Source organism: Sceloporus occidentalis, unplaced genomic scaffold (assembly GCF_023333645.1).
Source record: "Sceloporus occidentalis isolate IW3139 unplaced genomic scaffold, rSceOcc1.0.p SCAF_30, whole genome shotgun sequence".
Taxonomy (NCBI): Eukaryota; Metazoa; Chordata; class Lepidosauria; order Squamata; family Phrynosomatidae; genus Sceloporus; species Sceloporus occidentalis.
The window spans coordinates 6,615,627-6,639,323 of NW_028317010.1; the positions used below are offsets into that span (position 1 = coordinate 6,615,627).

General features: G+C 39.1%; 1 protein-coding gene across 1 annotated transcript; it reads right to left on the reverse strand.

The window, feature by feature from the left end:
• Positions 1 to 787: 787 nt before the first annotated feature.
• Positions 788 to 23,696, reverse strand: LOC149298985 (taste receptor type 2 member 1-like). Its single transcript, XM_089486810.1, has 3 exons — positions 23,651 to 23,696; positions 15,903 to 16,750; positions 788 to 991 (listed from the first exon to the last, which is right to left on the reverse strand). The coding sequence occupies exons 1-3, from the start codon at positions 23,694 to 23,696 to the stop codon at positions 788 to 790; spliced, it is 1,098 nt and encodes a 365-aa protein (XP_089342936.1).
• Position 23,697: the final 1 nt, after the last annotated feature.

Below are 23,697 nucleotides of genomic sequence, written 5' to 3' on the forward strand. Positions count from 1 at the left end.
ATAGCATGGATGTGTAAGTGGGGGGGCATGGCACAGGGAGGCTGTTCGTGGCAAGGATGGCACAGGGAGGCTGTTTGAGGCAAAGATCCCACAATGCTTCCAGTCTGGGTGCTAGGCAGGTCCCGTGGATGCAGATTTCAGACTATTCTCTAGAAATGATGTTTATAATATAGAAAGAGTCATTTGAGACACGCATCCTGCTGTGTTGCAGTAACATTTTATAAAATAGTCTTTTGATGATGTACTCTTGCTACAATAAGTCCTTGATTTGGCTACCAGTAGCCACTTCTCATTAGCCCTGCAGAACCTTGCTAAATAAGGAGTCTACAATATTACACCTGCCGCATAAGCCTCTTATGACGAGCTACTCCAAGCTTTTGTTTTCTTAAAGCAAACAGTAAATCTTTTTTTGTCTTCCCTGGACATTGACCTGAAATGTCCTCTTGGGTATTGCAGTCATGATATTTCTAGCAACAAGGTAAATATGTTTATTGTTATAAATAGGTTTGTTGTCTGCTTCTGGAGAAATACAAAAGTACCAATATACAGGGTTTACGTTTTATGTTCAAAGAATGCAATAAATAAAACATCTAATAAAGTGAACATTAAGACAATCTCCTGTAGTGATAATGTATTTACCTACAATACAGGAAAACCAATGACTGCACAATCCGCCACTGGCTCATACTATCTAGGCAAAAAAAGGGAACCCCTAAGGATAAAATTGGGATCCACAAAACAATTAGAATAATAAACAGACCTGAAAATATTAAATAAATAAACTAGTCTACAACTGCCAAATATTCCTGTGACGGGCACGCCTTGTACCCCAGCTGGGTACACCCGTCGGTTCTACAATGCTTCCTTCCGGGACCGAAATGGTTAACCGCTTTGAGCGGTAGCCGAAACTAGCGAGGATCGGCTCAAGAACTGGTCCGGTGTCTTTAGCTTTGCGGCACCGCAGCTCGCCGAAGCCGTTGCTGTATTTGTCCTGAAAAGCACAATGGGAAGTAACACACTTTATTGGGGAAACACACGGGCTTATATACAGGTTAGATGACAAAAAGACCATAAATCATGTCCACATCTTACACTGAGCCCCGCAATGTCCGTATGATTATAGCCCTCATTCTCGAGGTGATCCCGAAGGAGTGGCGGCGATCCTGGGGTGCCGATATATAGCTCAACTGTTGACAACAGTTCAAAGTTTCCCCGGGACGGACCGCGAGATAGCCGGGTGTGTACGATAACCGCGCCGGACGATCTCCGTTCTTCTGGCAATCCCAGCAAACAGGAATCTGCCGGAAGCTCCCTCTCCGAACAACCCCTTGTCGGTATCCCACCACCCGTGGGTTATCTCCATGAAAGAGCGCTGTGGTCGGGTTGATGGACGGCTACGGACGGCTACGAGGGGATAAAGTCCGTGGGCAGGGCATGAGGCACATGGATAGGGTAGGACGGGATGGGAGAACAAAGCACAGATAATAAACACCACAAATATATAAAAAGAATACACATATCAAACATTAAGGGATATAAGCGGCACTTATTAACCTGGGATAGTCATAACAACTGCTATGGACGGCACATATTAACCCCCGGCCATCACAATTCCCATCAAATGTTGGGCAACCAAGAGTCCACCTCTTGCATCACACCAAGGCTGATTTAATAAACGGTTGGTACACCAGTGTATAGATGTCATACTTGGTTACATGTGTTATTAGTAATAGGCACTTTAAATACCTTTCTTAGACTGGCTTCTATCATTTAATTGATTAAATTATGTTCTTTTATCTGAGCTTTGTATGCAGCTCCTGAATACAATTATGTGTGTTGGACAGGTGCATTTTTCTGAATCTCTGCGCTTTTTATCTGTAATAACACAATCTGTAATACACAAGAACAATACAGTATATACAGTATATCTATATGTGTATCAGTATATACGTTCATTAACAATTCTTTGGAACACATAGAATAAAAACTCACTAATCCTCCAGTGTATGACAAAAAAGATGGCAAAGTGAGGGTCCAGGCTGGATACAGCATAGTAACTCTACATAGCATGTAAAAAAAAAGATCTTTTCCATTAAAATGCCATTTATTTTTGGTTCAGAATTCCACAAATTTCAGGTCATCTCATCCGCTCCTTAAGAGTAATAAAATGAAATGTACTGCAATATAGCAGAGAACGGTTAATGGAGGGATATGTGAGCTGCAAGCCCAGCAGTTTCCAGATGCACTGAACCCCAGCAAGAGAAACTAATAAATACAATAAAATGTAATGGAACATGGATACCTCTGATAGAAAGCTGCTCACTTGGGCATCCAAGGGACAGACTGCATCAAGCTGCCTGTCGGCAAACAAGGCATGTACATTTTTACTGATTTGGGTCTGGCTCAGTACTAAACAGATCTCCTATGCAAATGAACAATGTAAACAGCCTTGGGCTTGCAGTTCTTGCAGCCTATCTGCTGAAGGATTTTGGCAGTAAGGATGTGTGCGCAAGCCGAGCAATGTTCTAACACACAAGACAAATTCAGCCTTCATTATTCAGCTCCTGCCCTATTCCCTCACTTCTCAAAAACATAGACTTCTGCTCCAGCCACACCAGCAGTAAATAAAAAAGATGTAGTTCAACTTCATCCAAAAAGCTAGATAGATGTCCCACGTCTTGAGCAAGGACTAAATATCAAGCATTGTGTGTCTATTCACTAAAGGGAGAGCCTCTTCATTATTCGTTATGAAGGGCTGTCACTTGCAGGTGTCTCCAGCACAAAGGGCTGAGCTGGGTCCCTATAGTGGAAAACTCAATGCTTAATGTTAACTATGCTTTGTACAGGGCCAAGTTTATAGGAGTCGGCTCTGCCTGATGTATAGTTGAGCAAGGGAGTTAACAACTCAACCCCACTGCAAATGTTTAGTTTGATGCTTCTGTATACTGTTTCTATACCTTTTATTAAAGCAAGTTGTTTTATATGGCAGTATATATATATATTAGACGTGTGCATTCGTTTTTGATGAGGTAAAGGGGGAGGGGCTGTGTGTAGGGGGAGACATATCAATGACTGATATGCAGAAGTAGCCAACAAAACAGAGGGTGGTCTCATTGATGGCGATGGCTGTGATTGATGGGTCCAACAACCTGTGGGAGTTTTTTATTACTTTTTTTCACTCTGGCCAATGAGCATTTACAAGGGGAGGGAAAATAATTATATATATATATATATATAAGTGTGCAGATCCATTTTAACTTGTCAGTAGCAGCAGATACAGACTGATGGGAGTTGGAGTTTGAGACAGTGACAGAGTTGATGGTCACCTGCCATACTGCAAGTTAATTAATAGTTTATTTTAGTGCAGAAAATGTACTGTTGTAGAGTGGGTTGGAGAAGCTGTAGTGGGTACTGTAGTGTATCACAGGGACTGCAACATACATTTTCAATCATATCATCTATTATTCTTCATTGATAAAAAATATTGGTGACAATATAATATGTATAATATATAATATTGGGGGAACTCAGTGCTGATGCAAGGGGTTGCATGTTCCTATCATCTGCCAGTGTCCACCTGCCCAGGCCCAGTGCTCTACTACTACTACTACTGCTGCTGACTTTTACACGGACCCACCACCTAACCACATGCTTAGATAATTGGTTGCAACAGAGTCTTTGTGCATGAGTGGATTAAGTGGTTTTAAGATCAGGTAACTATAAATTGTTTTCTATCTTGGCCTAATAAAAGGTTTCACATTCACTAAAGACCCCATCTTCTCTTGGCTATATCGATCATTCTTAAAAATAAATAATCAACTTTGAACTTGTAGGACCAATATTGAAGCATATACACCACATGAAACATACTTTGGGACTCTACCCAGTTTAGATATTAAAAATAAAAATGTTTACATAAAATCAGTGTAAGCACAATTAAATGTACATTTGGTTTGGAGGGCAAACTAGGGAAGAAGCACTGTTCATGTATCCAGGGGGTAGCCTGGGGGGCAAGTCTAGTCAAGTGGCCCGTTGCACCACCGAATCAGCCCACCATTCATGCCTATCTTCTCCTGTATTTCTAACACATATAGATGTAATGTGATGTGATGGGACTGGGAGTAATCAGTACACTAAAAAAAGCTATCATACACAGGATGCCTGAACCAACAATTTAATGCAACTAATCCTTTTCAATAAAATATGCAGATTGAAATAGAGTAAATAACACAAAACCTTTACTTTTCCTCTCACTGATTTCTGGGCCTTGAAAGTTTTGTCCTCTGAAGTGACTACAAATTCAGGAGAGTGTTTTATCTCTGGGTAACTACGAATGAAATTTGTTCAATTTATTCCTACAGAAATTAAAGTGCCAGGAAACGGATGACCAAATACACATACCAGGACAGGCTCTGCCACACCGACACCCAAACACACACACCAGGACAGTCTCAGCCACACCGACACACCAAACACACACCAGGAAAGGCTCTGCCACACCGACACCCCAACATATACACCAGGGTAGGCTCTGTAACACCAACACATGAAACACACATACCAGTACAGGCTCTGCCACACCGACACTCCAAACATCGGCTACAATGGCATCTCGGTGTGCCGGCCCATGCTTTTACTGCGCATCACTGGGTAAAGTCATCACTGGGTAAATGCATGAAGGTTTTTGGCCAGATTAAGATTTTTCAAGATTTATGATTTTATTCTTCAATAAATAAAAATATGCAAAGCTCTTATTTAACTGTTGATTTATATGACTATTTATGAACAAATTATCTTTCTTTATTTAACACGTGAACATCCTCTTTTTTAACCCAGGTCCCTAAACCCATTGAAAACAATGCATTTTGAGCCCGTACATGTACGTGCTTTGTCATTAAGGGGTTAATATAATTGTAACAGTAGTAACAAGATATGCAAGTAAGACAGGGTAGCAAAATATGCAATTTGTATTTTAATTTCAGTAAGCAAATCTGTTCCAAACATCATCACAATCACATTCTCAATTTCTTGTTCTCAGACGCAGCAAAAGTAAAATATGGTCTTAATAACAAAAAAAGAAAACAAGGCACAAAAAGTTATGCTGGGAGAATACTAAATATTTACACAAAGCAGCAGTTAACCAAAAATGCAAAAAAAAATGGGACACAATTATATTGTATTAAAATATGGGTTTTGTGTATTGATACATTAGAACAACACAATAAATAGGAAAATACATAGGTTCTTATTACAGAATGAAATATCATAAATTTGTACCACTAAGGTATTTATAAGTACCTTATGATTGAAAGGATGGGGTTCGTTTCACAAAACAAATATATTTTTCATGCTCTTTCTGGCAACTCTTAGATTAAAAAATGAGTAATTTGCTCATGGAAGAGAATTCCCCTTAAGTCTGATTTATGAAATATTGGTAATTACGCCGTCAGGAACGCAATTTCATTTTTATTGTAGAGTTTGATGTATTATGTAAATTAAACGTAAACCTATTTGGGATTTGGGAACAAGAAATGGATTGTTATTGATGCTAAAATCCTGATTCTTTAGTTGAAACACTATTGCTTTTAAAGTATTTTAGCAGAATGTTTGGAAAGCTGTTTAGAAGCCTACAAAGGTCAACAAAATGGTGTCAAAGGCCATTTTAATAATTAAGTAAAGTAAAAACTTTGTAACTTTTACTTGAGCTAAAGAATCTATTTAACAAATTCAGCAATGAAATTGATTTTTGTAGATTGTATTTTGTTTTTTTATTCCTTGATGTCTCACTGCTCATCTATGTCGTTACCATTAGAGGATGAAGGCAACCATTTATTATAGAAGTGTGACACTTGTCAGGGTTAGTGAAATAACGTATAGATGTCTAGTTTCTTGGTGGCTACCTATCACTATCTTATATCACTCAAAGCATGGTAGATACATGTAACAGTTTTCAAATAGAAGCGTGCTTCAGATAGGCTCAAGGCTATCCTAATTGTAAGACAAGATCAAGGACTAGCAGGAAAAAAATGTCCAACTAGATAGGCCCCTTAAAAGGCTATTATCTATCATACAATTCTATGTTTCAATGTTTCTATTTCCTGACATCACTCCGTCTTCACACCTGTGAGAACCTAGCAGAACATGGTTATAACTGGTCTAGAATAGATCTATTTTGATTGAAATAACAGCGGTAATCCCGCTGCAGATTCATTTTGTTAATTACAAAAACACTCATCTTTTGTAAACACTTATAATTGGAGGGGGAAACAAACAGCTATGCCTAGCTGCATTAGGGTTCTGTTACACTCTGCTACAATATAAGAGGAATGGTGAAACTCTTGCCCCATCTACTGGTCACACATACTCAAATACACAAAAAAAAAGATTAATCAATTGTTCACATGTACTAATCTTTCTTAGAATCTGTGAAACTGATAAATTATATGGCATCGGCCCCAAAACAGATTCATTTATAGTGAAAAGCTGTAAACTCTTGCAGACTTGATGATCTTCTCTCTAGATCTGTGCTATTAAAACAGACATTCCTTGTGTTTATAACAATACGGCTCTTTAAACTGGTGTTTACAAGATCCATGATGTCAGATCATCTTTATTGTATTTGCCTGGCAAGTTACAGAGTTAAAGGTGCGCATTAAACACTATGAGCAGTGCATGTCACACAGGAGCAAATCCATTCACAGAGATGTGAACATGTTTGTGGCTAGGTGTCACAGGAGCACCTACATACACAGCCTCTAAGGGGTGAGTGCCTAGCCAGCCACACAGGGGCAATTACACTCACATGCAAGGTCTTTCTGGTTGGATGGGAACGCTGCCGCTGGTACACAGATGGCACTGGGTGAGGATCATGGGGGTGCTAAAAACCAGAAAGAAGTGACCATCCAAAGCTTGCAAGTTGATAAAAAGCTAGGGCCAGTCCTGGCAATAATTTGAATATAAGTAGCTAAAGTATATTTATTGTCTATAAGCACCCCACACTGTTGTGATTGGGTTCATTACAACTAAATGCTTTTTGCAGCAGAGCATATGTCCATCTGATAGTATTAAACACATAGATCAAACAGCAGGTAGGTGTTTCAGGAATTTAATTTGCAGGAACACATGTAATCTGCTGGTCAGGGCCGGCAGACCAACATTCGGACCAGTCATTGTCCAGCCGACGCAGTTTGGAGCGGCCTTCATGCAGCTGCACGGTTCGGAGCGGCCGTCGTGCGGCTGCACGGTTTGGAGCGGCCGTCGTGCGGCTGCACGGTTCGGAGCAAAAAGCAGCCCTGGAAACATCTGGTGTGTTTGTGTGTCGGTGTGGCAGAGCCTGTCCTGGTGTGTGTTTGGGTGTCGGCGTGGCAGAGCCTGTCATGGTGTGTGTTTGGCTGTCGGTGTGGCAGAGCCTGTCTTGGTGTGTGTGTTTGGGTATCGGTGCGGCAGAGCCTGTCCTGGTGTGTGTGTTTGGATGTCGGTGTGGCAGAGCCTGTCCTGGTGTGTGTTTGGGTGTCGGCGTGGCAGAGCCTGTCATGGTGTATGTTTGGCTGTCGGTGTGGCAGAGCCTGTCTTGGTGTGTGTGTTTGGGTATCGGTGTGGCAGAGCCTGTACTGGTGTGTGTATTTGGGTGTCGGTGCTGCAGAGCCTGTCCTGGTGTGTGTGTGTTTGGTCATCTATTTCCTGGCACTTAACTTTCTTTAGGAATAAAGATAACGATTTAATTATTATTTATCCAGAGACAAAATGCCCTCCTAAATTTGTAGTCACTTCAGAGGACAAAACTTTCTACGCCCAGAAATCGTTGATAGGAAAAGTGAAGGTATTGTGTTATTTACTGTATTTGCTCGATTATAAAACGAGGTTTTTTTCAGAGCAAATGCTCCTCGTCTTATAATCGGGGTCGTCTTATAATCAGCCCCACTTACCGGTGCTTCTGAGTCCCCGGTGTGTAGCCGGGGGGGGGTGTACTAGCGGGGGTTGTCTGCGTCCATCGCAGGGGAGGGAGTGTTAAATGGGGGGCATAAGGCATTTCTGGAGGCAGAGTGTTCTATAAAATGCCTTTTAACCCCCTTAACCCCTTCGCGACCTTTGCCGGTTCAGGACCGTCATGACAAGAAGGTCACTAAATGACCTTTGACGGTCCTGAACCGTCAAAAAATTAAATAAGCTTAGAAAGTGATCAACGATCACTTTCTTTGCTTAAACGGCGTTACTGTAATGCCTCGATGTCGAGGCATTCAGTAACGCCGAGATCGGCATTGGGGGCCATGTCTGGCCCCTCCCCGGGGCGTCAACAGCCCACTTGTATGGCGGCGGACGCCCGTTTTAAAAGCGTTTAAACTTAAATGGTGTCGCTGGAATGCCTCGATCAGGAGGCATCCAGCGACACCAAACACTTACCTTTGGATGGGCTGTGACCGCTCCGGAGAGCGGTCACAGCCGCAGCTGCCGGTGATCTTCGCCATCAGCAAGATGGCGGCGGCCCGGGAAAAAAAACAATAAAGAAGAAAGAGTTCGCTAGATGGTCTCCAGACCCTCTAGAGAACTCTGGCTCCACTTGCAGGTTGAATACAGGTACTGCATTCAACCAAGCAAGTCAATGGAACCCAGCTTTCTAATCACTATGTGATTAGTAAAATATTAAAAAATAAATAAATAAATAAAAAATGGGGGGGAAAAATTAAAAAAAATGTGCTAACATTTAAAAATAATTATGCAGTGATGTCACTTGATGAACCATCCAGTACCAGCAAAATGTGTAAAAAATATATAAAAAAGTATTTAAAAAAATAAAATAAAAAAATTAAGTTTATTATTTTGAGCAAGTGCTAAAATTTCTCAAAAATCTCAACAAAGAGTTAAAATAAAAGCACTTCAAATACCCAAGGGGTGTCTAATATATAAAAAAAAATGGCTGATGGGGTAAATTGGAGTGGCCGAGCTCAAAGATAGGGCATAGGTACAGACTGACCAAAATTGAGAAAAAAAGCGCACTTCCCAAATGTGGCATTTTAAATCTCAAACAACCCGACGAACCCATGCATGTCGGGTATCACTGCACTCAGGAGATGTTCCTGAACAGACATTGGGGTGTTGTTTGACAGTGACATATACCAGAACCTGTATATCTATAACTAAAGTACAATTTGTGTGAAAAATTTTTTTTTTAAAAATTACTATTACAAAGTTTGACAAAGTGTAGTTCTATAATTGGTGCATGGAAAGGGTTAAAATAACAGCATTTGGAATACCCTGGGGTGTCTAGTTTTCAAAAAAATATGGTTTGAATGGGTTAAATTGAGTTAACCGGCTTCAAAGATATTCCAAAGAGGAGATGGAGGCAGACTGACCAGATTTGTTAAAAAAGATTTGGAAATCATAAAACGCTGCTTGTACTTATTGCCCTATAACTTACAAAAAACAGCAAAAAAACATAAAAACATTGGGTATTTCTAAACTCAGGACAAGTAGTAGAATCTATTTAGCTAGTTTTTTTACTTGCTTTTTTAGGCGAGTAAAAGATTTTTCAAATAAGTCATAAAATGTGTTTTTTTTTAATTTTTCACCATGTTTTTTTTATTTTTTTTATAGTAAATAAGATAATACGATCAAAATAATGGTATCTGAAGAAAGCCCATCTTGTCCTGAAAAAAACAATATATAACTTATGTGGGTACACTAAATGGGTGAGGAGAAAACTACAGCTGAACACAAGCACCACAAAAGTGTCAAAACAGCCTCGGTCCCACAGGGTACAAAACGAAAAATGAGCCCGGTCCTTAAGGGGTTAATGCCACTCTGCCTCCTGAAATGCCTTAAACCTCCCTATATGCCACTCTGCCCCATAATATGCCTTTTAACACCCTTAATGCCAGAGTGGCATATAGGGGTATAAGGCATTTCTGGAGGCAGAGTGGAACATAGGGGGTCAAAAGGCATATCATGGGGCACAGTGGCATTTAGAGGGTTAAAAGGCATATCATGGGGCACAGTGGCATATAGGGGGTATAAGGCATTTCTGGGGCAGATGTGCATAACTGGGGGGTAGGTTGGAAAATAGAAGCAAATAAAACCAAAATATTTTTCTCAATCAGCTTTTATTAAAAAAAATGTTTACATGAATTAACATTTACTGGTAAAACTTTTTTCCTATAGGGTCGTCTTATATTTTTCTTTTTTTCCTAAATTAATATTCAGATTTTGGGGGGGTCGTCTTATAATCAGGCAAATACGGTACTCTATTTCAATATGCAGATCTTATCACAAAGGTATAGTGGCAGAAACTTGGATGGTGGTTGGGATTTTCAGAGTCTGTGAAACCCAATTTAATTGTAAGGCCTTATTTAATTCTAATCTACAGGGGATAATTCCCTGTCTCCTTAAGGGAGAACCTTTTACATACACACTGGCAGAACTGGAACTTTTTCATCTAAGCGTTTTTGCAGTAGCGAATGTTTTGATTCCATTATGTCTAATCTCTGTAACTAATTTGGGCCTTTTAACAGTTTTCTGTGATTTAAATACAAATAATGTGATAAAAATGAGTGAGTGACTCAGGTATGTATGAGGGCTGCGTGTGGGTACAAGAGCTCGACCACGAGATAAAATATATGGGGCTGCTGCCCAAATGTTTCCAGGACTGCTTTTCATTCCCAGTCCGGCAAAAAAAGGCTGACATTATTTCTAGAGCTTTAGTAGCTAACATGCTTAAAGTGACCCACACGTTTTAACTAAAAAAAACCTGATGGCATTAAACGTGCATGTAGCTATCACACATGGAAAATCAACACCACCCTCACCGTCAGCTTTCTGTCTGACCTTTGCCTATAAAAATTCTTGTCCTTTCCAAGAATTTTTATGTGGTAGTAAAGAAATGTTCACCTGCAAACGATGTGGTAAAATACAGAGAAGTACACATTTTACAATGAGTAGCAGCAAGAGAACACTGAATCTCTTCAACATGGAGATGTGGTTGGAGGCTGAAAAATTATTATCATGAGAACACTGCTATCAACCGATGTCATCTGTACTGACAAAAGAAAATCAAGGTACTATTTGGAGAATTGGAGTCTAACGTTGAGTGAGGATTATTGAGTGCATAGATGGAATACTATCATTAATAACGTAATGTTATTTTTCATCAATGTCATCACTGTATCTGGGGTGAAATGTGAGTCTGCACAGAAGTCTTTTATTTATAACTTTACAATAGTATATATATATATATATATATATATATATATATATATATATATATATATATATATATATACCGTATATATATTGTTATACCCAGTGGTTATTATGTATTACACAATTTTTGGGGTGTTGTTCAGTTTTGGATATAACCAGGTTACCCATGTGCTGATTGATGACCCCTGATGTACTTTCAGTTGAGTGTCAGTGGGAAAGTTAGGAGAGAAAAAAGAAGGATGATTAGTATGTTAGTTTACACAAAAACGATGACCTTGGCAGCTGAAAATCTGCCATGATTTTTATCATATTGTAACATTTCATTACTGGCATATAATCCAGCAATGGATACCATACATTAAAGTGGATTGTGCTCCATATCATGTGTTTGCATCTCTCCATGGCTTCAGCTGAGTTTTGGGATTAAAATGTTTCATTCAATATTAGATTCTACTAAAGAACTTGCAATCAATTACATTCCCCCCTTAAGCTTTCAGAGATCTGCCCAGAGCCCAATATAAACTTCCCATGCTTACAATAATGTTTTAAGACTGCACTTTATTAATACATTATCCTATCAATACAACATTTTTTTAAACAAACCTGGGTAAAAACCCAAAGCAAATTAAAATATATAAACACAGCAATATCATGTTTCTTTAACCACAATTAATTAAAATGTTAACATATGAATAGAAAATGCAGAAAATAGCTGTCTATTTGTTTTTTGTTGTTGTTTTTTTTTTGACGTATTTTCAATCATAGTTGCATATAATATCCAAGCATTGTATACAATGTTACATTATGCACAATTGAATCACTTTCTAGACAGAGGAGGTTATTTTTTAGCATTATTACATTAGAATTCTATCATTTTTTGATGTTGTATTCACTTTATTTGGTGTGGCTCACCTTATATTCATTATTTGTGTTGTTTATTTTAATTTAACGTTGAGAAGGGTGATCTTAGGGTCATTTGAGTACTTTTACTAGACCTTTTTTCTTCTTTTTTTTTTAAAACTATTTTACACTTGTATATAATATCCAAACTTGTTATACAATGTCATATTATGCACAATTTTATCACTTCTAGATCATTTATTTTCTTACCTATTTTATTTTCTAAAATATACTTCTCTAGTATGCTGCTATATCTCTTTATCATTTTGAATTTTTTGTTATCATTAGCATTCTTTACATCACCCCTAAATTTAACAGATTCTAAAATATTTGAACAAACATACTGTAGTATGGGTATAAAGATGGGTATAAAGATGGGGATAAACACATATATATATATACACATATACTATTTCACATTTAAAACTTTACATAGTACATAGTAATTACATATGAAAAACAAAGCGCTATCTTTGTGAAAGTATATTCGTTTTGGTGGGAGATTAATTAGATTAATTATGTAAAGAATAGAAGCACATTATTTTCCAAAAAATATTGTAGTTGCTTAGAGTTATTATAAAGTAGACTAATTATTAAGTAGGATTACCTACAAACATCAATATTCCAAATTAGATACAACAATATTCCAAATTAGAACTTTTCGCTATGTTGTTTCATTGTAGAGGGAACCAAGATATTTGGAAATGGGGCTATTAGATGCACAACAATGCTTTGTCATATATTTTATTATTGAAGAGAAATCATAACGATTACAACACTTAGCATAATTAAAGTATTTGATATAACACAACGTATAGGTTTTGAGTTGGTTATGAAAATTGCTTTAAACAGTAAAACCAACTCACGAGGCAGTTAACGTGTACAATTCCTTATCAAGCTTGATATTAAATTAGAAAGCTACTGTAGAGATCTGGTAAATCAATCACATAAGTAAGTAATCTTGCATAATTCCTAATCAAGCTTTTCATTACATCGGAAAACTACTATAGAGGTCTGGTAAATGTTTCAGACAGTTTCTGTCTCTGTTAGGGCCACTTTCAAAGAATAGCATCCAACCTTCTGCAGAGAGTCTTGGATGATTTGTCGGAGTTTGTTGTTACCAGCGACCAGGAGCACAGAATGGATGGATGGGTAGGCTCCAATCATTGTTACACAAACGAATTCCTGTACAGGACTATATGAATCTGACATATACACATTGAAAGCACAAATGTAAAATAAGTAAAAGATGAAAAATATACCCATTGTTTTAACTGCACCGTAATGGGCTTTTAGTGATGGTTCCCTGAAGCCTGTCCTTTCTTGTACTTTCACCTTCCTTGTGTGTTTCAAAAGGGAGTATACTACCAACCATGTTGCAATGCAGAAAATGAAAAACTGAAGTACAGACCCCAAAACAGAAAGTATACTAAAAACAGCATAGTCCTGCCTGTCCATAAAGAATGATCTTGATTCGTTACCCCTAGCCATCATGGTAAAGTTGAAAGTGCCCACAGCACTGTACACAGAAGGGGTGCTGCAAGCGATGGAAATTGCAACACTGGTGATTAGGAACCAAGGAACCAGTCGATCAAAATGTTTTTTCAAAAGGATAAATATGGAAAGTTGGATGTTGACTATCCGGACACAGTAGTACACACACAGCCAAGTGACACACCACAAGCTAATGCTACTGAAGAAGAGCCAGCAGTATTGGAAATTTTTGATTATTTCATCTGATAAGGCAGAGCTGGAGTAGAAAAAAATGTAGGCATACATTGATAAGACAAGCCACTGGAAGAAAAAGCGTGATAGGCCAAGGCACATCATGATAGAGTCGGAAGAATTCAGGCTTCCATGGGCTACAAGGTCCATCAAATTACCAACTGACATGAGGCCATTCACAAAACTTCCAATTATTGTCTCTAACAGTAGAATGATGAAGGCTATACTATTAGATATTATATTCTCGTCATCGTAATGGTCCATTTTGAATCTCAAGAAGAAACCTCACTTTAGTCTCTTTCTATTGACTTTCTTTCCTTTCTTCTTTTGTTTTTTGTTTTGTCTCTTTCATCCCCCTTGGGTCTTTTTTATTTCCTTTTCTCTTGTGTGCTATTATCTGTTCTGTTCCTCCAATTCAGTCTTTACTGTATTTTGGGATGATCTGTTCTGTGCACAAATCCCCAAAACCAACACCCATTTTCTCAGATACTTATTAATATTAATATATGGTCACATGGTATGCAAATATAAAAAATATTCAAAGCATTCATCTTCTGTGTATCAGGATTATAAAAAAATATAAATAATAATAAATAAATCAATAAAATATTTTTTTTAAATACATGTAATTTTTATTTTAAAGCAAAAAACATGGATTCATGATCCTTTGAGGGCTACATTTCCCCTCACCCTCAGGATGAATGAAGACAAGGGTGCTGGAAGTTGTAGTCATCAAAGGCAGTGGCACCAGAGGTGCAAAAAGGTTGGCATACATCTCAACATGTGTCTTTTTATCTAGAGTTTCTTTAGCACAATTATGGAATTTAACTTTTTCTAATCACCTACATGGGTTGCATGTAAAATCTGTATGCATGTGCAATCTTATCAATTGGATATATTTACTAAGGGGATGTAGGAGCTTTTAAGAAAATTATTGAATTTTAGTATTTATGGGGGGAAACGATCTGTTCTGTATACCACTATTTAAAGCTCTGTAGTAAACAATTTGCTCTATAAATAGTTTAACTTGTCCTAAAATATATATACAGGTTTCCCTAGCTGATGGACAAACTGTGTGGATGTTTTTTCTCAACTAACTATAACTATAGCAAAAGTAAAAAAATTGCTCCATCACATTTAATGTGGTACTGATGTTAAGTTTACAAACTGATCTTATCACCATAGCAACCAATTAAATTATTTAATAATCCACAATAATCCATATGTTGTTATGTTGCAAAGACACAAGTCATTTTGCTATATGGCTATGCAATAAAATCAGGTATGCAGGTATGCAATAAAATCATTATTCTGCCGAATCATGGATTTTTGTGTATGCTGTGGCTCAAACTTCCTGAGGTTTTGATTATCAAATGACTTATTCTTACTGCATCTTATCAGACATTTGATAATGAAATCTGTTCATGGTAACGCTATCTGTTCAATTTGCATTGGCAGATTCAGTTTCAGTGACTAGAAAAATAAAACATTTCCAAGCTTGTATTTAAACTATTAGGGAAATTAGGTATTCCGGTTTTACATGGATGCAAACAAAAGTTGAGTATTGATTTCTAGCTCTGCCCCTTTCAGTCTGGTGGCTCATTAGCCGATCTAGCAGGCTGGGGTGTCATTGGTTACAGCCTGAATCTTGTCATTAGAGGAGACTCCCTTGGAAGCAAATAAACATGCAAGTAGTCTCAGACAAGGACATTTCTAAGTTAAATATAGCTTATATCATTAAGAGAATGTCCTGGGTAAAGCCAACAATGTTATTCCTGCTTCACTTGATTAGTACAGAAACAACAATTAACTCATCTGATGAAGTCTTACATATAAAATAATCATGTTACAACAAGCATAAGCTTAAAGTCAGTTGTTGAGAGTTCATATTGTGTTTGCAGGGGTGGCTATAGGTTTTGGGGGACGAAAAAACATTCAGATGTCCCCATATCTAAAAAAACCCAAAAAACAGCAGAGTAAACTTGATTAATAAGGAAGTAAACTTGTACAATTCAGGCTTTATATGAAATTAGAGATCTGGTAAATGTTTTAGAGAGCTTCTGTCCTGAAGAGTAGCATCTAACTTTCTGCAGAGAGTCTTGGATGATTTGCCGGAGTTTCTTGTTTCCAATAACCAGGAACACAGAATGGATAGATGGGTAGGCTCCAATAATCGTTACCAAAAAGAATTTTATTACATTACTATCAAAGATCTCTAACATATATAGATTAAAGGACACAATGTAAAATAAGTAAAAGATGAAAAATATACCCAATGTCTGAACTGCATCGTAATGAGCTTTTAGTGATGGTTTCCTGAAGCCTGTCCTTTCTTGTACTTTCACCTTCCTTGTGTGTTTCAAAAGGGAGTATACTACCAACCATGTTGCAATGCAGAAAATTAAAAACTGAAGTACAGAACCCAAAACAGAAAATATACTAAAAGCAGCAGCAATTTTCTTGCTCTCCATAAAGAATTGTCCTGAAACATTGTCACTAGCCATCATGGTGAAGTTGAAAGGGCCCACAGCACTGCAGCCATAAGGGGTGCTGCAAGCGATTGAAATTGCAACACTGGCAGCAAGGAACCAAGGAACCAGCCGATCAAAATGTTTTTTCAAAAGGATAAATATGTAAAGTTGGATGTTGACTATCCGGACACAGTAGTACACACACAGCCAAGTGTCACACCACAAGCTAATGCTACTGAAGAAGAGCCAGCAGCATTGGAAAGTTAAAAAACTGGTTATGAAAAAGCTGCGGAAGAACAAAATGCAGGCAAACACTAATAAGACAAGCCACTGGAAGAAAAAGCGTGTTAAGCCAAGGCACATCATAATGGAGTCGGAGGAATTCAGGCTTCCATGGGCTACAAGGTCCATTAAATTAACAGCTGACATGAAACCATTTGCAAAACTTCCAATGATTGTCTCTAACAGTAAAATCCAGATTATACTGTGCAATAATATCATTATTACTTTTCTGTTGTGTTTCTTTTCTTTCTTCTTTGCTTCCTCTCGTTGCTTCCCTTTTGTCTATTTTTATTTATTTCTCTTGAGTACAGTCAGCATCAGCTCTGTTCCTCCAATTCTGTTCTCCTCCAATCCCAGCCAACACACAAATACTCATTAATATTAATATATGGTCACAGGGCATGCAAATATAAAGAATATTTAAGCACTGATATTCTATGTATAATGAACCCTCTATGTGTCATTGTACAACTAGTAATATTTTCTATGACTAACCTTGTGTTCTTAATGAATTTGTCTATATAGTAAAAACTAAAGTATGTAAAAACTGCAGTTTACGGGTGTACATATGCCTTTTTTGTCAGAGATATAATGCGTTTATTCACAAAACTTTATATTGTATGAGTGGAAACATTTTCTCACAAGCACCACCACCACATTGGGAGTTATTCACACAAGAGGGGATTTACAGAGAGTGTCTCCTTCTGTTGCTTGAAGAGATAAACAGACCCTGCCACACCGACAACCAAACACACACACCAGGACAGGCTCTGCCACACTGACAACTGAACACACACACCAGGACAGGCTCTGCCACACAGACACAGACACACCAGGACAAGCTCTGTCACAGACACCCAGACACAGACACCAGGACAGGCTCTGCCACACTGACAACCGAACACACACACCAGGACAGGCTCTATCACACCGACACCCAGACACACACACCAGGGCAGGCTCTGTGACACAGACACACACACCAGGACAGGCTCTGCCACACCGACAACCAAACACACACACCAGGACAGGCTCTGCCACACAGACACACACACAACAGGACAGGCTCTGCCACACCGACACCCAGACACACACCAGGACAGGCTCTGCCACACTGACAACTGAACACACACACCAGGACAGGCTCTGCCACACAGACACAGACACACCAGGACAAGCTCTGTCACACCGACACCCAGACACACACACCAGGACAGGCTCTGCCACACTGACAACTGAACACACACACCAGGACAGGCTCTGCCACACAGACACAGACACACCAGGACAAGCTCTGTCACACCGACACCCAGACACACACAACAGGACAGGCTCTGTCACACCGACTCCCAGACACACACCAGGACAGGCTCTGCCACACCAACAACCAAACACACACACACACCAGGACAGGCTCTGCCACACAGACACCCACACACATCAGGACAGGCTCTGCCACACCCACATCCAAACACACACACACACCAGGACAGGCTCTGACACACTGACAACCGAACACACACACCAGGACAGGCTCTGCCACACCAACACCCAAACACACACCAGGACAGGCTCTGCCACACCAACACCTATACACACACACCGAGGACAGGCTCTGCTACACTGATAACCAAAAACACACAAACAGCAGGACACAATCTACGTCACAGACGTCTACATCAGGATGGATTTTTCACACCGCATTGTCGTTTATACCCCCCTTAGTGTTTTTGCCCCTTGTGTATTGATGCCCCTGATGCCCATATATATTAACATTAGCCCCAGTTGCCGATAGCAGGTATAGATCAACACATTAACACAGAAACCAAGCTTTGCATGTATAGATCAACTGAAATTCACTTGTGATCTCAAATAAACAGAATCAGACATACAAATCCTGTATTTGCAGGTATACAATAGTATATGAAACGTAGCATTGCAGGTATAGATCAAATAAATACATGGAAACAGCATTGCAGGTATTAATCAACTGAATAAGATATATTAACCCTGTATTTGCAGGTATACATAAATAATGTATGGAAACATAGCATAGCAGATATGGATCTACAGAATAACACACAACCCCAGCTTTGCAGGTATAGATCAATTGGAATTCACAAAAAAACACATCATTAAAAGGTATATTTAAAACCCCCTAAATTACACGCATAGATCACAGATTGCATACCCCAAAGCCAGCCCTGGCGTCCACACTGCAATCACACTCCTATCATACCCAGGCAACCAGTAAATGCTGGTACCTAGGCATGATGGGACTGTGCTTGCTGTGAGCAATCACACTCCTATCATGCCAAGTCAGCCAGTACATGCTGGTACAGGGTGGCTGTAAGTGATGTGTAGACCCCATACTGCTGGCAGCATCAATACACAAGGGGGGCAGCTAGCTAGGTTTCAGCATGTACTGGCTGACTTGGCATCATAGGAGTGTGATTGCTAACGGCAATCAAAGTCCCATCATGCCTAGGTTCCTGCACTTACACATCCAAACAGTAAATGCTGGAACCTAGGCATGATGGGACTGTGATTGCTGTTAGCAATCACACTCCTATCATGCCAAGTCAGCCAGTACATGCTGGTACAGGGTGGCTGTAAGTGATGTGCAGACCCCATACTGCTGGCAGCATCAATACACAAGGGGGGCAGCTAGCTAGGTTTCAGCCTTATACCCCCCTATTTGCCGCTGTGCCCCATGATATGCCTTTTAACCCTCTAAATGCCACTGTGCCCCATGATATGCCTTTTGACCCCCTATGTGCCACTCTTTCTCCAGAAATGCCTTATACCCCTATATGCCACTCTGACATTTAGGGGGTTAAAAGGTATATTATGGGGCAGAGTGGCATATAGGGAGGTATAAGGCATTTCTGGAGGCAGAGTGGCATATAGAGGGTTAAAAGGCATTTCCGGCTGCAGCGGAAGTTGGCTACGGGAATCTCGTAGACGTCTACCCGCTGCCTGGACAACACACCAGGGAGTCAGAAGCACCGCTAAGTGGGGGGAAGCATAAGACAGGAGGATCCAGGTCCCCTGCAGCTCTTGGCACACTTTGGGCCCCTTTGTACCAATTGAGCATTACTTAAACGCAACAGCCTGTTGCACCTGACCACAGTGTACCCATCTTCTGATGGCTACTTCCAGTAGGATAATGCACCATGTTGCAAAGCTCACATCATCTCAAACTGGTTTCTTGAGCATGACAATGAGTTCACCAAACTCAACAAACTGGTTTCTTGAGCATGACAATGAGTTCACTAGATTTCTATCCAATAGAGCACCTTTGGGATGTGGTGGAATTAAATATTTGCATCATGGATGTGCAGCCGACAAATCTGCAGAAACTGAGTGATGCCATCATGTCCATATGGACCAAAATCTCTGAGGAATGTTTCCAACACCTTGTAGAAAGCATGCCATGAAGAATGAAGGCAGTTCTGAAGGCAAAATGGGGGTCCAACCCGGTACTAGCAAGGTGTACCTAATAAAGTGGCCAGTAAGTGTATATATTTGACTGCCATTGTGGGTATGCAGCAAATCATTATCCTGCTGCATCAAGCGGATTATCACAGAAATTATTCTTTCTGAAGTTTATCAAATATTTGATAGTAAAATCTGCCCAGGGTAACACAATCTGTTTCATTTGCATTGACAGATTCAGTTTCAGTGACCAGAAAAATGAATCAAAATTGGTATGGAAAGTGTAAAGAAAGTTAGTTATGATTGTTTTATATGGATGCAAACAAATTAGGTTAAGTATTATTGTCCATTTGGTGTCATGGACTTTTCACAGAGTTTTGTATTAGTACATTTTGTATATTAAATAAGCAATTTTGTATTTTAGTATAGTTAATTATGCTGTGTTAAATTCCCATTGCGTACTTTGAAGTTGCTTGACTCTGCCACTTTCAGCCTGATGGCCCTTAACTCCTTCAATCCCAGGGGTTTTTGGTACCTCAAAGCCCAGAGCAATTTTGCCATTTTTGGGGTATGTCGGTTTAGCGATGATTCTCTTTTCCTGTGAATAGTGTACCCATATAAACTATATATTGTTTTTTCAAGGAGAGATAGAGCTTTCGTTTGATACCATAGTTGGATGATTAGCTGAAAATTTAGAATGAGAAATTTAGTAAAAACTAGCGAAGATTAGAAAAATAAATTCTAATTTTTTTTTTACATTTTCCCTCTAAATCCTCACAAAATTAGCTAAAGTGATGGAAAATCGCCTCCAAGTTTATTAATTCAGGTGTCCTGATTTCAGAAATACCTAATTTATATAGATTTTCCAGACTTTCCCAGCACCAGGGAGCATACTATAAGGTGTACAATTTTGTATAATTTTTATGACTATGGCTTAACGGGTTTGGGGGTTGTGAACGGGGGCAGAAGGGTTATACTGGCTAGATGTTATGTTAGGGCAATGGGAAGTAAGGTTTTTTAATAATGTTTTTATTATCTTTTTTTATATCTTTTTTTAAAAAAAATTTAATTGTAATTTTTTTACATTTTTGTTTATTTGTTATATATTATTTTTACACAGAAATGGTTAGAGGTCCTCCCAGGGACCTCCTGAACATGCCAGGGATGTCACAATGACATCACAGCTCACATTCTAAAAACATTTTGTATTATATATATTATTATTTTCATGATTTATTTAATATTATTTTTTAAATGAATTAACTTTTTTTTTTCTGCTTTTCTCTTTCAGGACGGGAGGGGGAGTGAGAGACATGGTTTCTCACTCCCCTCCCCGCGATCCCCCTGCACCGATCACACTGATCTCTATGCAGGTCCTCACAGACCTGCATAGAGATCGCAGCGTCTCTGTGCCTCATCGGAGGGCAGGATATCCCCGTAGGGGATATCCTGTCCTCCGATGACCTTCCGGGTTACGTCAGCAGTGAAGGGAATTACCGGCTTTCATGTCGGAAGCTGTTACGGGAGATCGGGCAGCAGAAAGCCGGCGATGCCGGCTTCTGCTGCCAGGGGGGAGTCCAGGCTGTCAAACGACAGCCTGGTCTCCCGTGCAGCGGCAGGGATGTGTCCCTGACGCTGCACGAAGGGCTGGACGTACCGGGACGTCCATAGGGGTTTCTTTGTGGGCGTTTTTTGGACGTCCCGGTACGTCTATAGGGGAATGAAGGGGTTAAGCATACCTGGAAGCTTTCTGGCTCCAGTTACACGGAGACCCCCCTGCGGGATGCGTGTAGGACGTCCCGCTGACAGCCTTTTAGTCAATACTTTGTGCTACCTCCTTTTGCCAAGATAACAGCTCGGAGTCTTCTCCTATAATACCTGATGAGGTTGGAGAATACATGGCAAGGGATCTGAGACCATTCCTCTAAACAGAGTCCCTCCAGATAGATGATGCCATGTATCCTAACAAAATGTCCAGGTCCTCTGGCAATAAGGTCTAGCAAACTGAAGATGGTTGAGTTTGTTTTTGGATGACAGAAATGCATTGTGTTGATGTTGGTGACTATGAACTGCAGTTTTGGAGATTTTCTGACCCCACCTTTTTTTGGCCACTCAAACTATGCCCCTTCACAATACTTTGAGGCAATATAGACAAACATCCTCTTCCAGGTTGATTCATAACATTTCCAGTTAACTGGAACTTCTTAATTATTGTCCTGATGGTGGAAATGGGCATTTTCAATGTTTTTGCTACTTCCCATTTTGTGACGCTCAACAGCCTTTCACCGCACATCACAGCTATATTCCTTGGTCTTACCCATTTTGATGAATGACTAAGGGAATTTGGCCTATGTGTTACCTAATATTTATACCCCTGTGAAACAGGAAGTCATGGTTGATCAATTTTCTGTTCCTTGTCACCCATGTACACTAAAAAATTCCATGGGAATATACTTTTTCAATTAATAGTGCCAATAATTGTGACAAACATATATTTCACATTTTTTATAAACCTATGTTATGTTTGCAATTGTTTAATATCCATGAAATCGTATATTTGTGATTTTTTTTAAGAAAAGATATAAGGATTTAACAATAAAGACAATTTTTAAAATCATTCTTCGCTTATATTTACCAAGGGTGCAAATGTTAGTGGAGGGCACTGTATGTTTTAATTCCCTCACTCTACTAGCCTATAGAAAGTCTGATGAGAGGATGTGCCATGTAGCTACTACCTTCTTGATAAAGTAACACTTCCTTCCATTACATTTAACCCTCCAGTTTTAGAGTAGGACTTCTTGTTTTATTGTTTCTTTTTTTTGCTATCACATTTCTCTTCCTTTCTCTTCTTTCATAACAGTTATACATATATTTAAAAGTTAATGTTCTATTAAGTAATATAAGATATGAAAACCGATTCAGATGCCCAGATCTAAACTTCTCATCACACTGCCATGCAGTTTGGTGTAGTGTTCCATTGTGGAGGGAACCACAAACTTCTAAAATAGGAGAAATAGATAGATAAACAATTATTTGTCATTTATTTGTCAATTATTATTGAAGGGAAATTTTGATTGTTACAAAATTTCACATAAATAAATTAAGCAACGTGTAGCTTGTGCATTTTGTGCGTAAGTGTTTTTAAAGCTATGAGGTTTCAATGTAAGAGACTATGTTATGTTATGAAGGCTGAGATCTGTAACCAAAATTACCTAGTGGTGATGGACCCTAGAGATAGTAGAGATTCTATGACAAGGAACATGAACCTGTGACCTACTGCCCAAAAACTCACCTAAATATACTACACAGTTGCAAAAACATTCTAATGTCTTGATGTCATGAAATACAACTAGGTTTTTGTGTTATTGGGGAAGTTGGTTTTGGAAACTGCTTTAAATAGAGTGAAATCAATCACATAAGTGAGTAAACTATTATAATTTCTAATCAAGCTTTAGAGATCTCTACTGTAGAGATCTGGTAAATGTTTCAGAGTAGATTTCTACTGTAGAGATCTGGTAAATGTTTCAGAGTAGATTTCTACTGTATAGATCTGGTAAATGTCTCTCATTGAGCCATTCTCAAATAATAGCATCCAACTTTCTGCAGAGTGTTATGGATAATTTGACGAAGCTTGTTGTTACCAGCGACCAGGAGCACAGAATGGATAGATGGATAGGCACCAATCATT

Excerpts from the sequence above, each read along its gene's own strand:
- LOC149298985 (XM_089486810.1), bottom strand. The coding sequence starts at position 23,696 with ATGATTGGTGCCTATCCATCTATCCATTCTGTGCTCCTGGTCGCTG. Across the intron at positions 16,751-23,650 it reads TTCTGTGCTCCTGGTCGCTG|AGACAATCATTGGAAGTTTT; the intron begins GTAACAACAAGC and ends TTTTACTGTTAG. Across the intron at positions 992-15,902 it reads TCCAAGACTCTCTGCAGAAA|GACAAATACAGCAACGGCTT; the intron begins GTTAGATGCTAC and ends TGTGCTTTTCAG.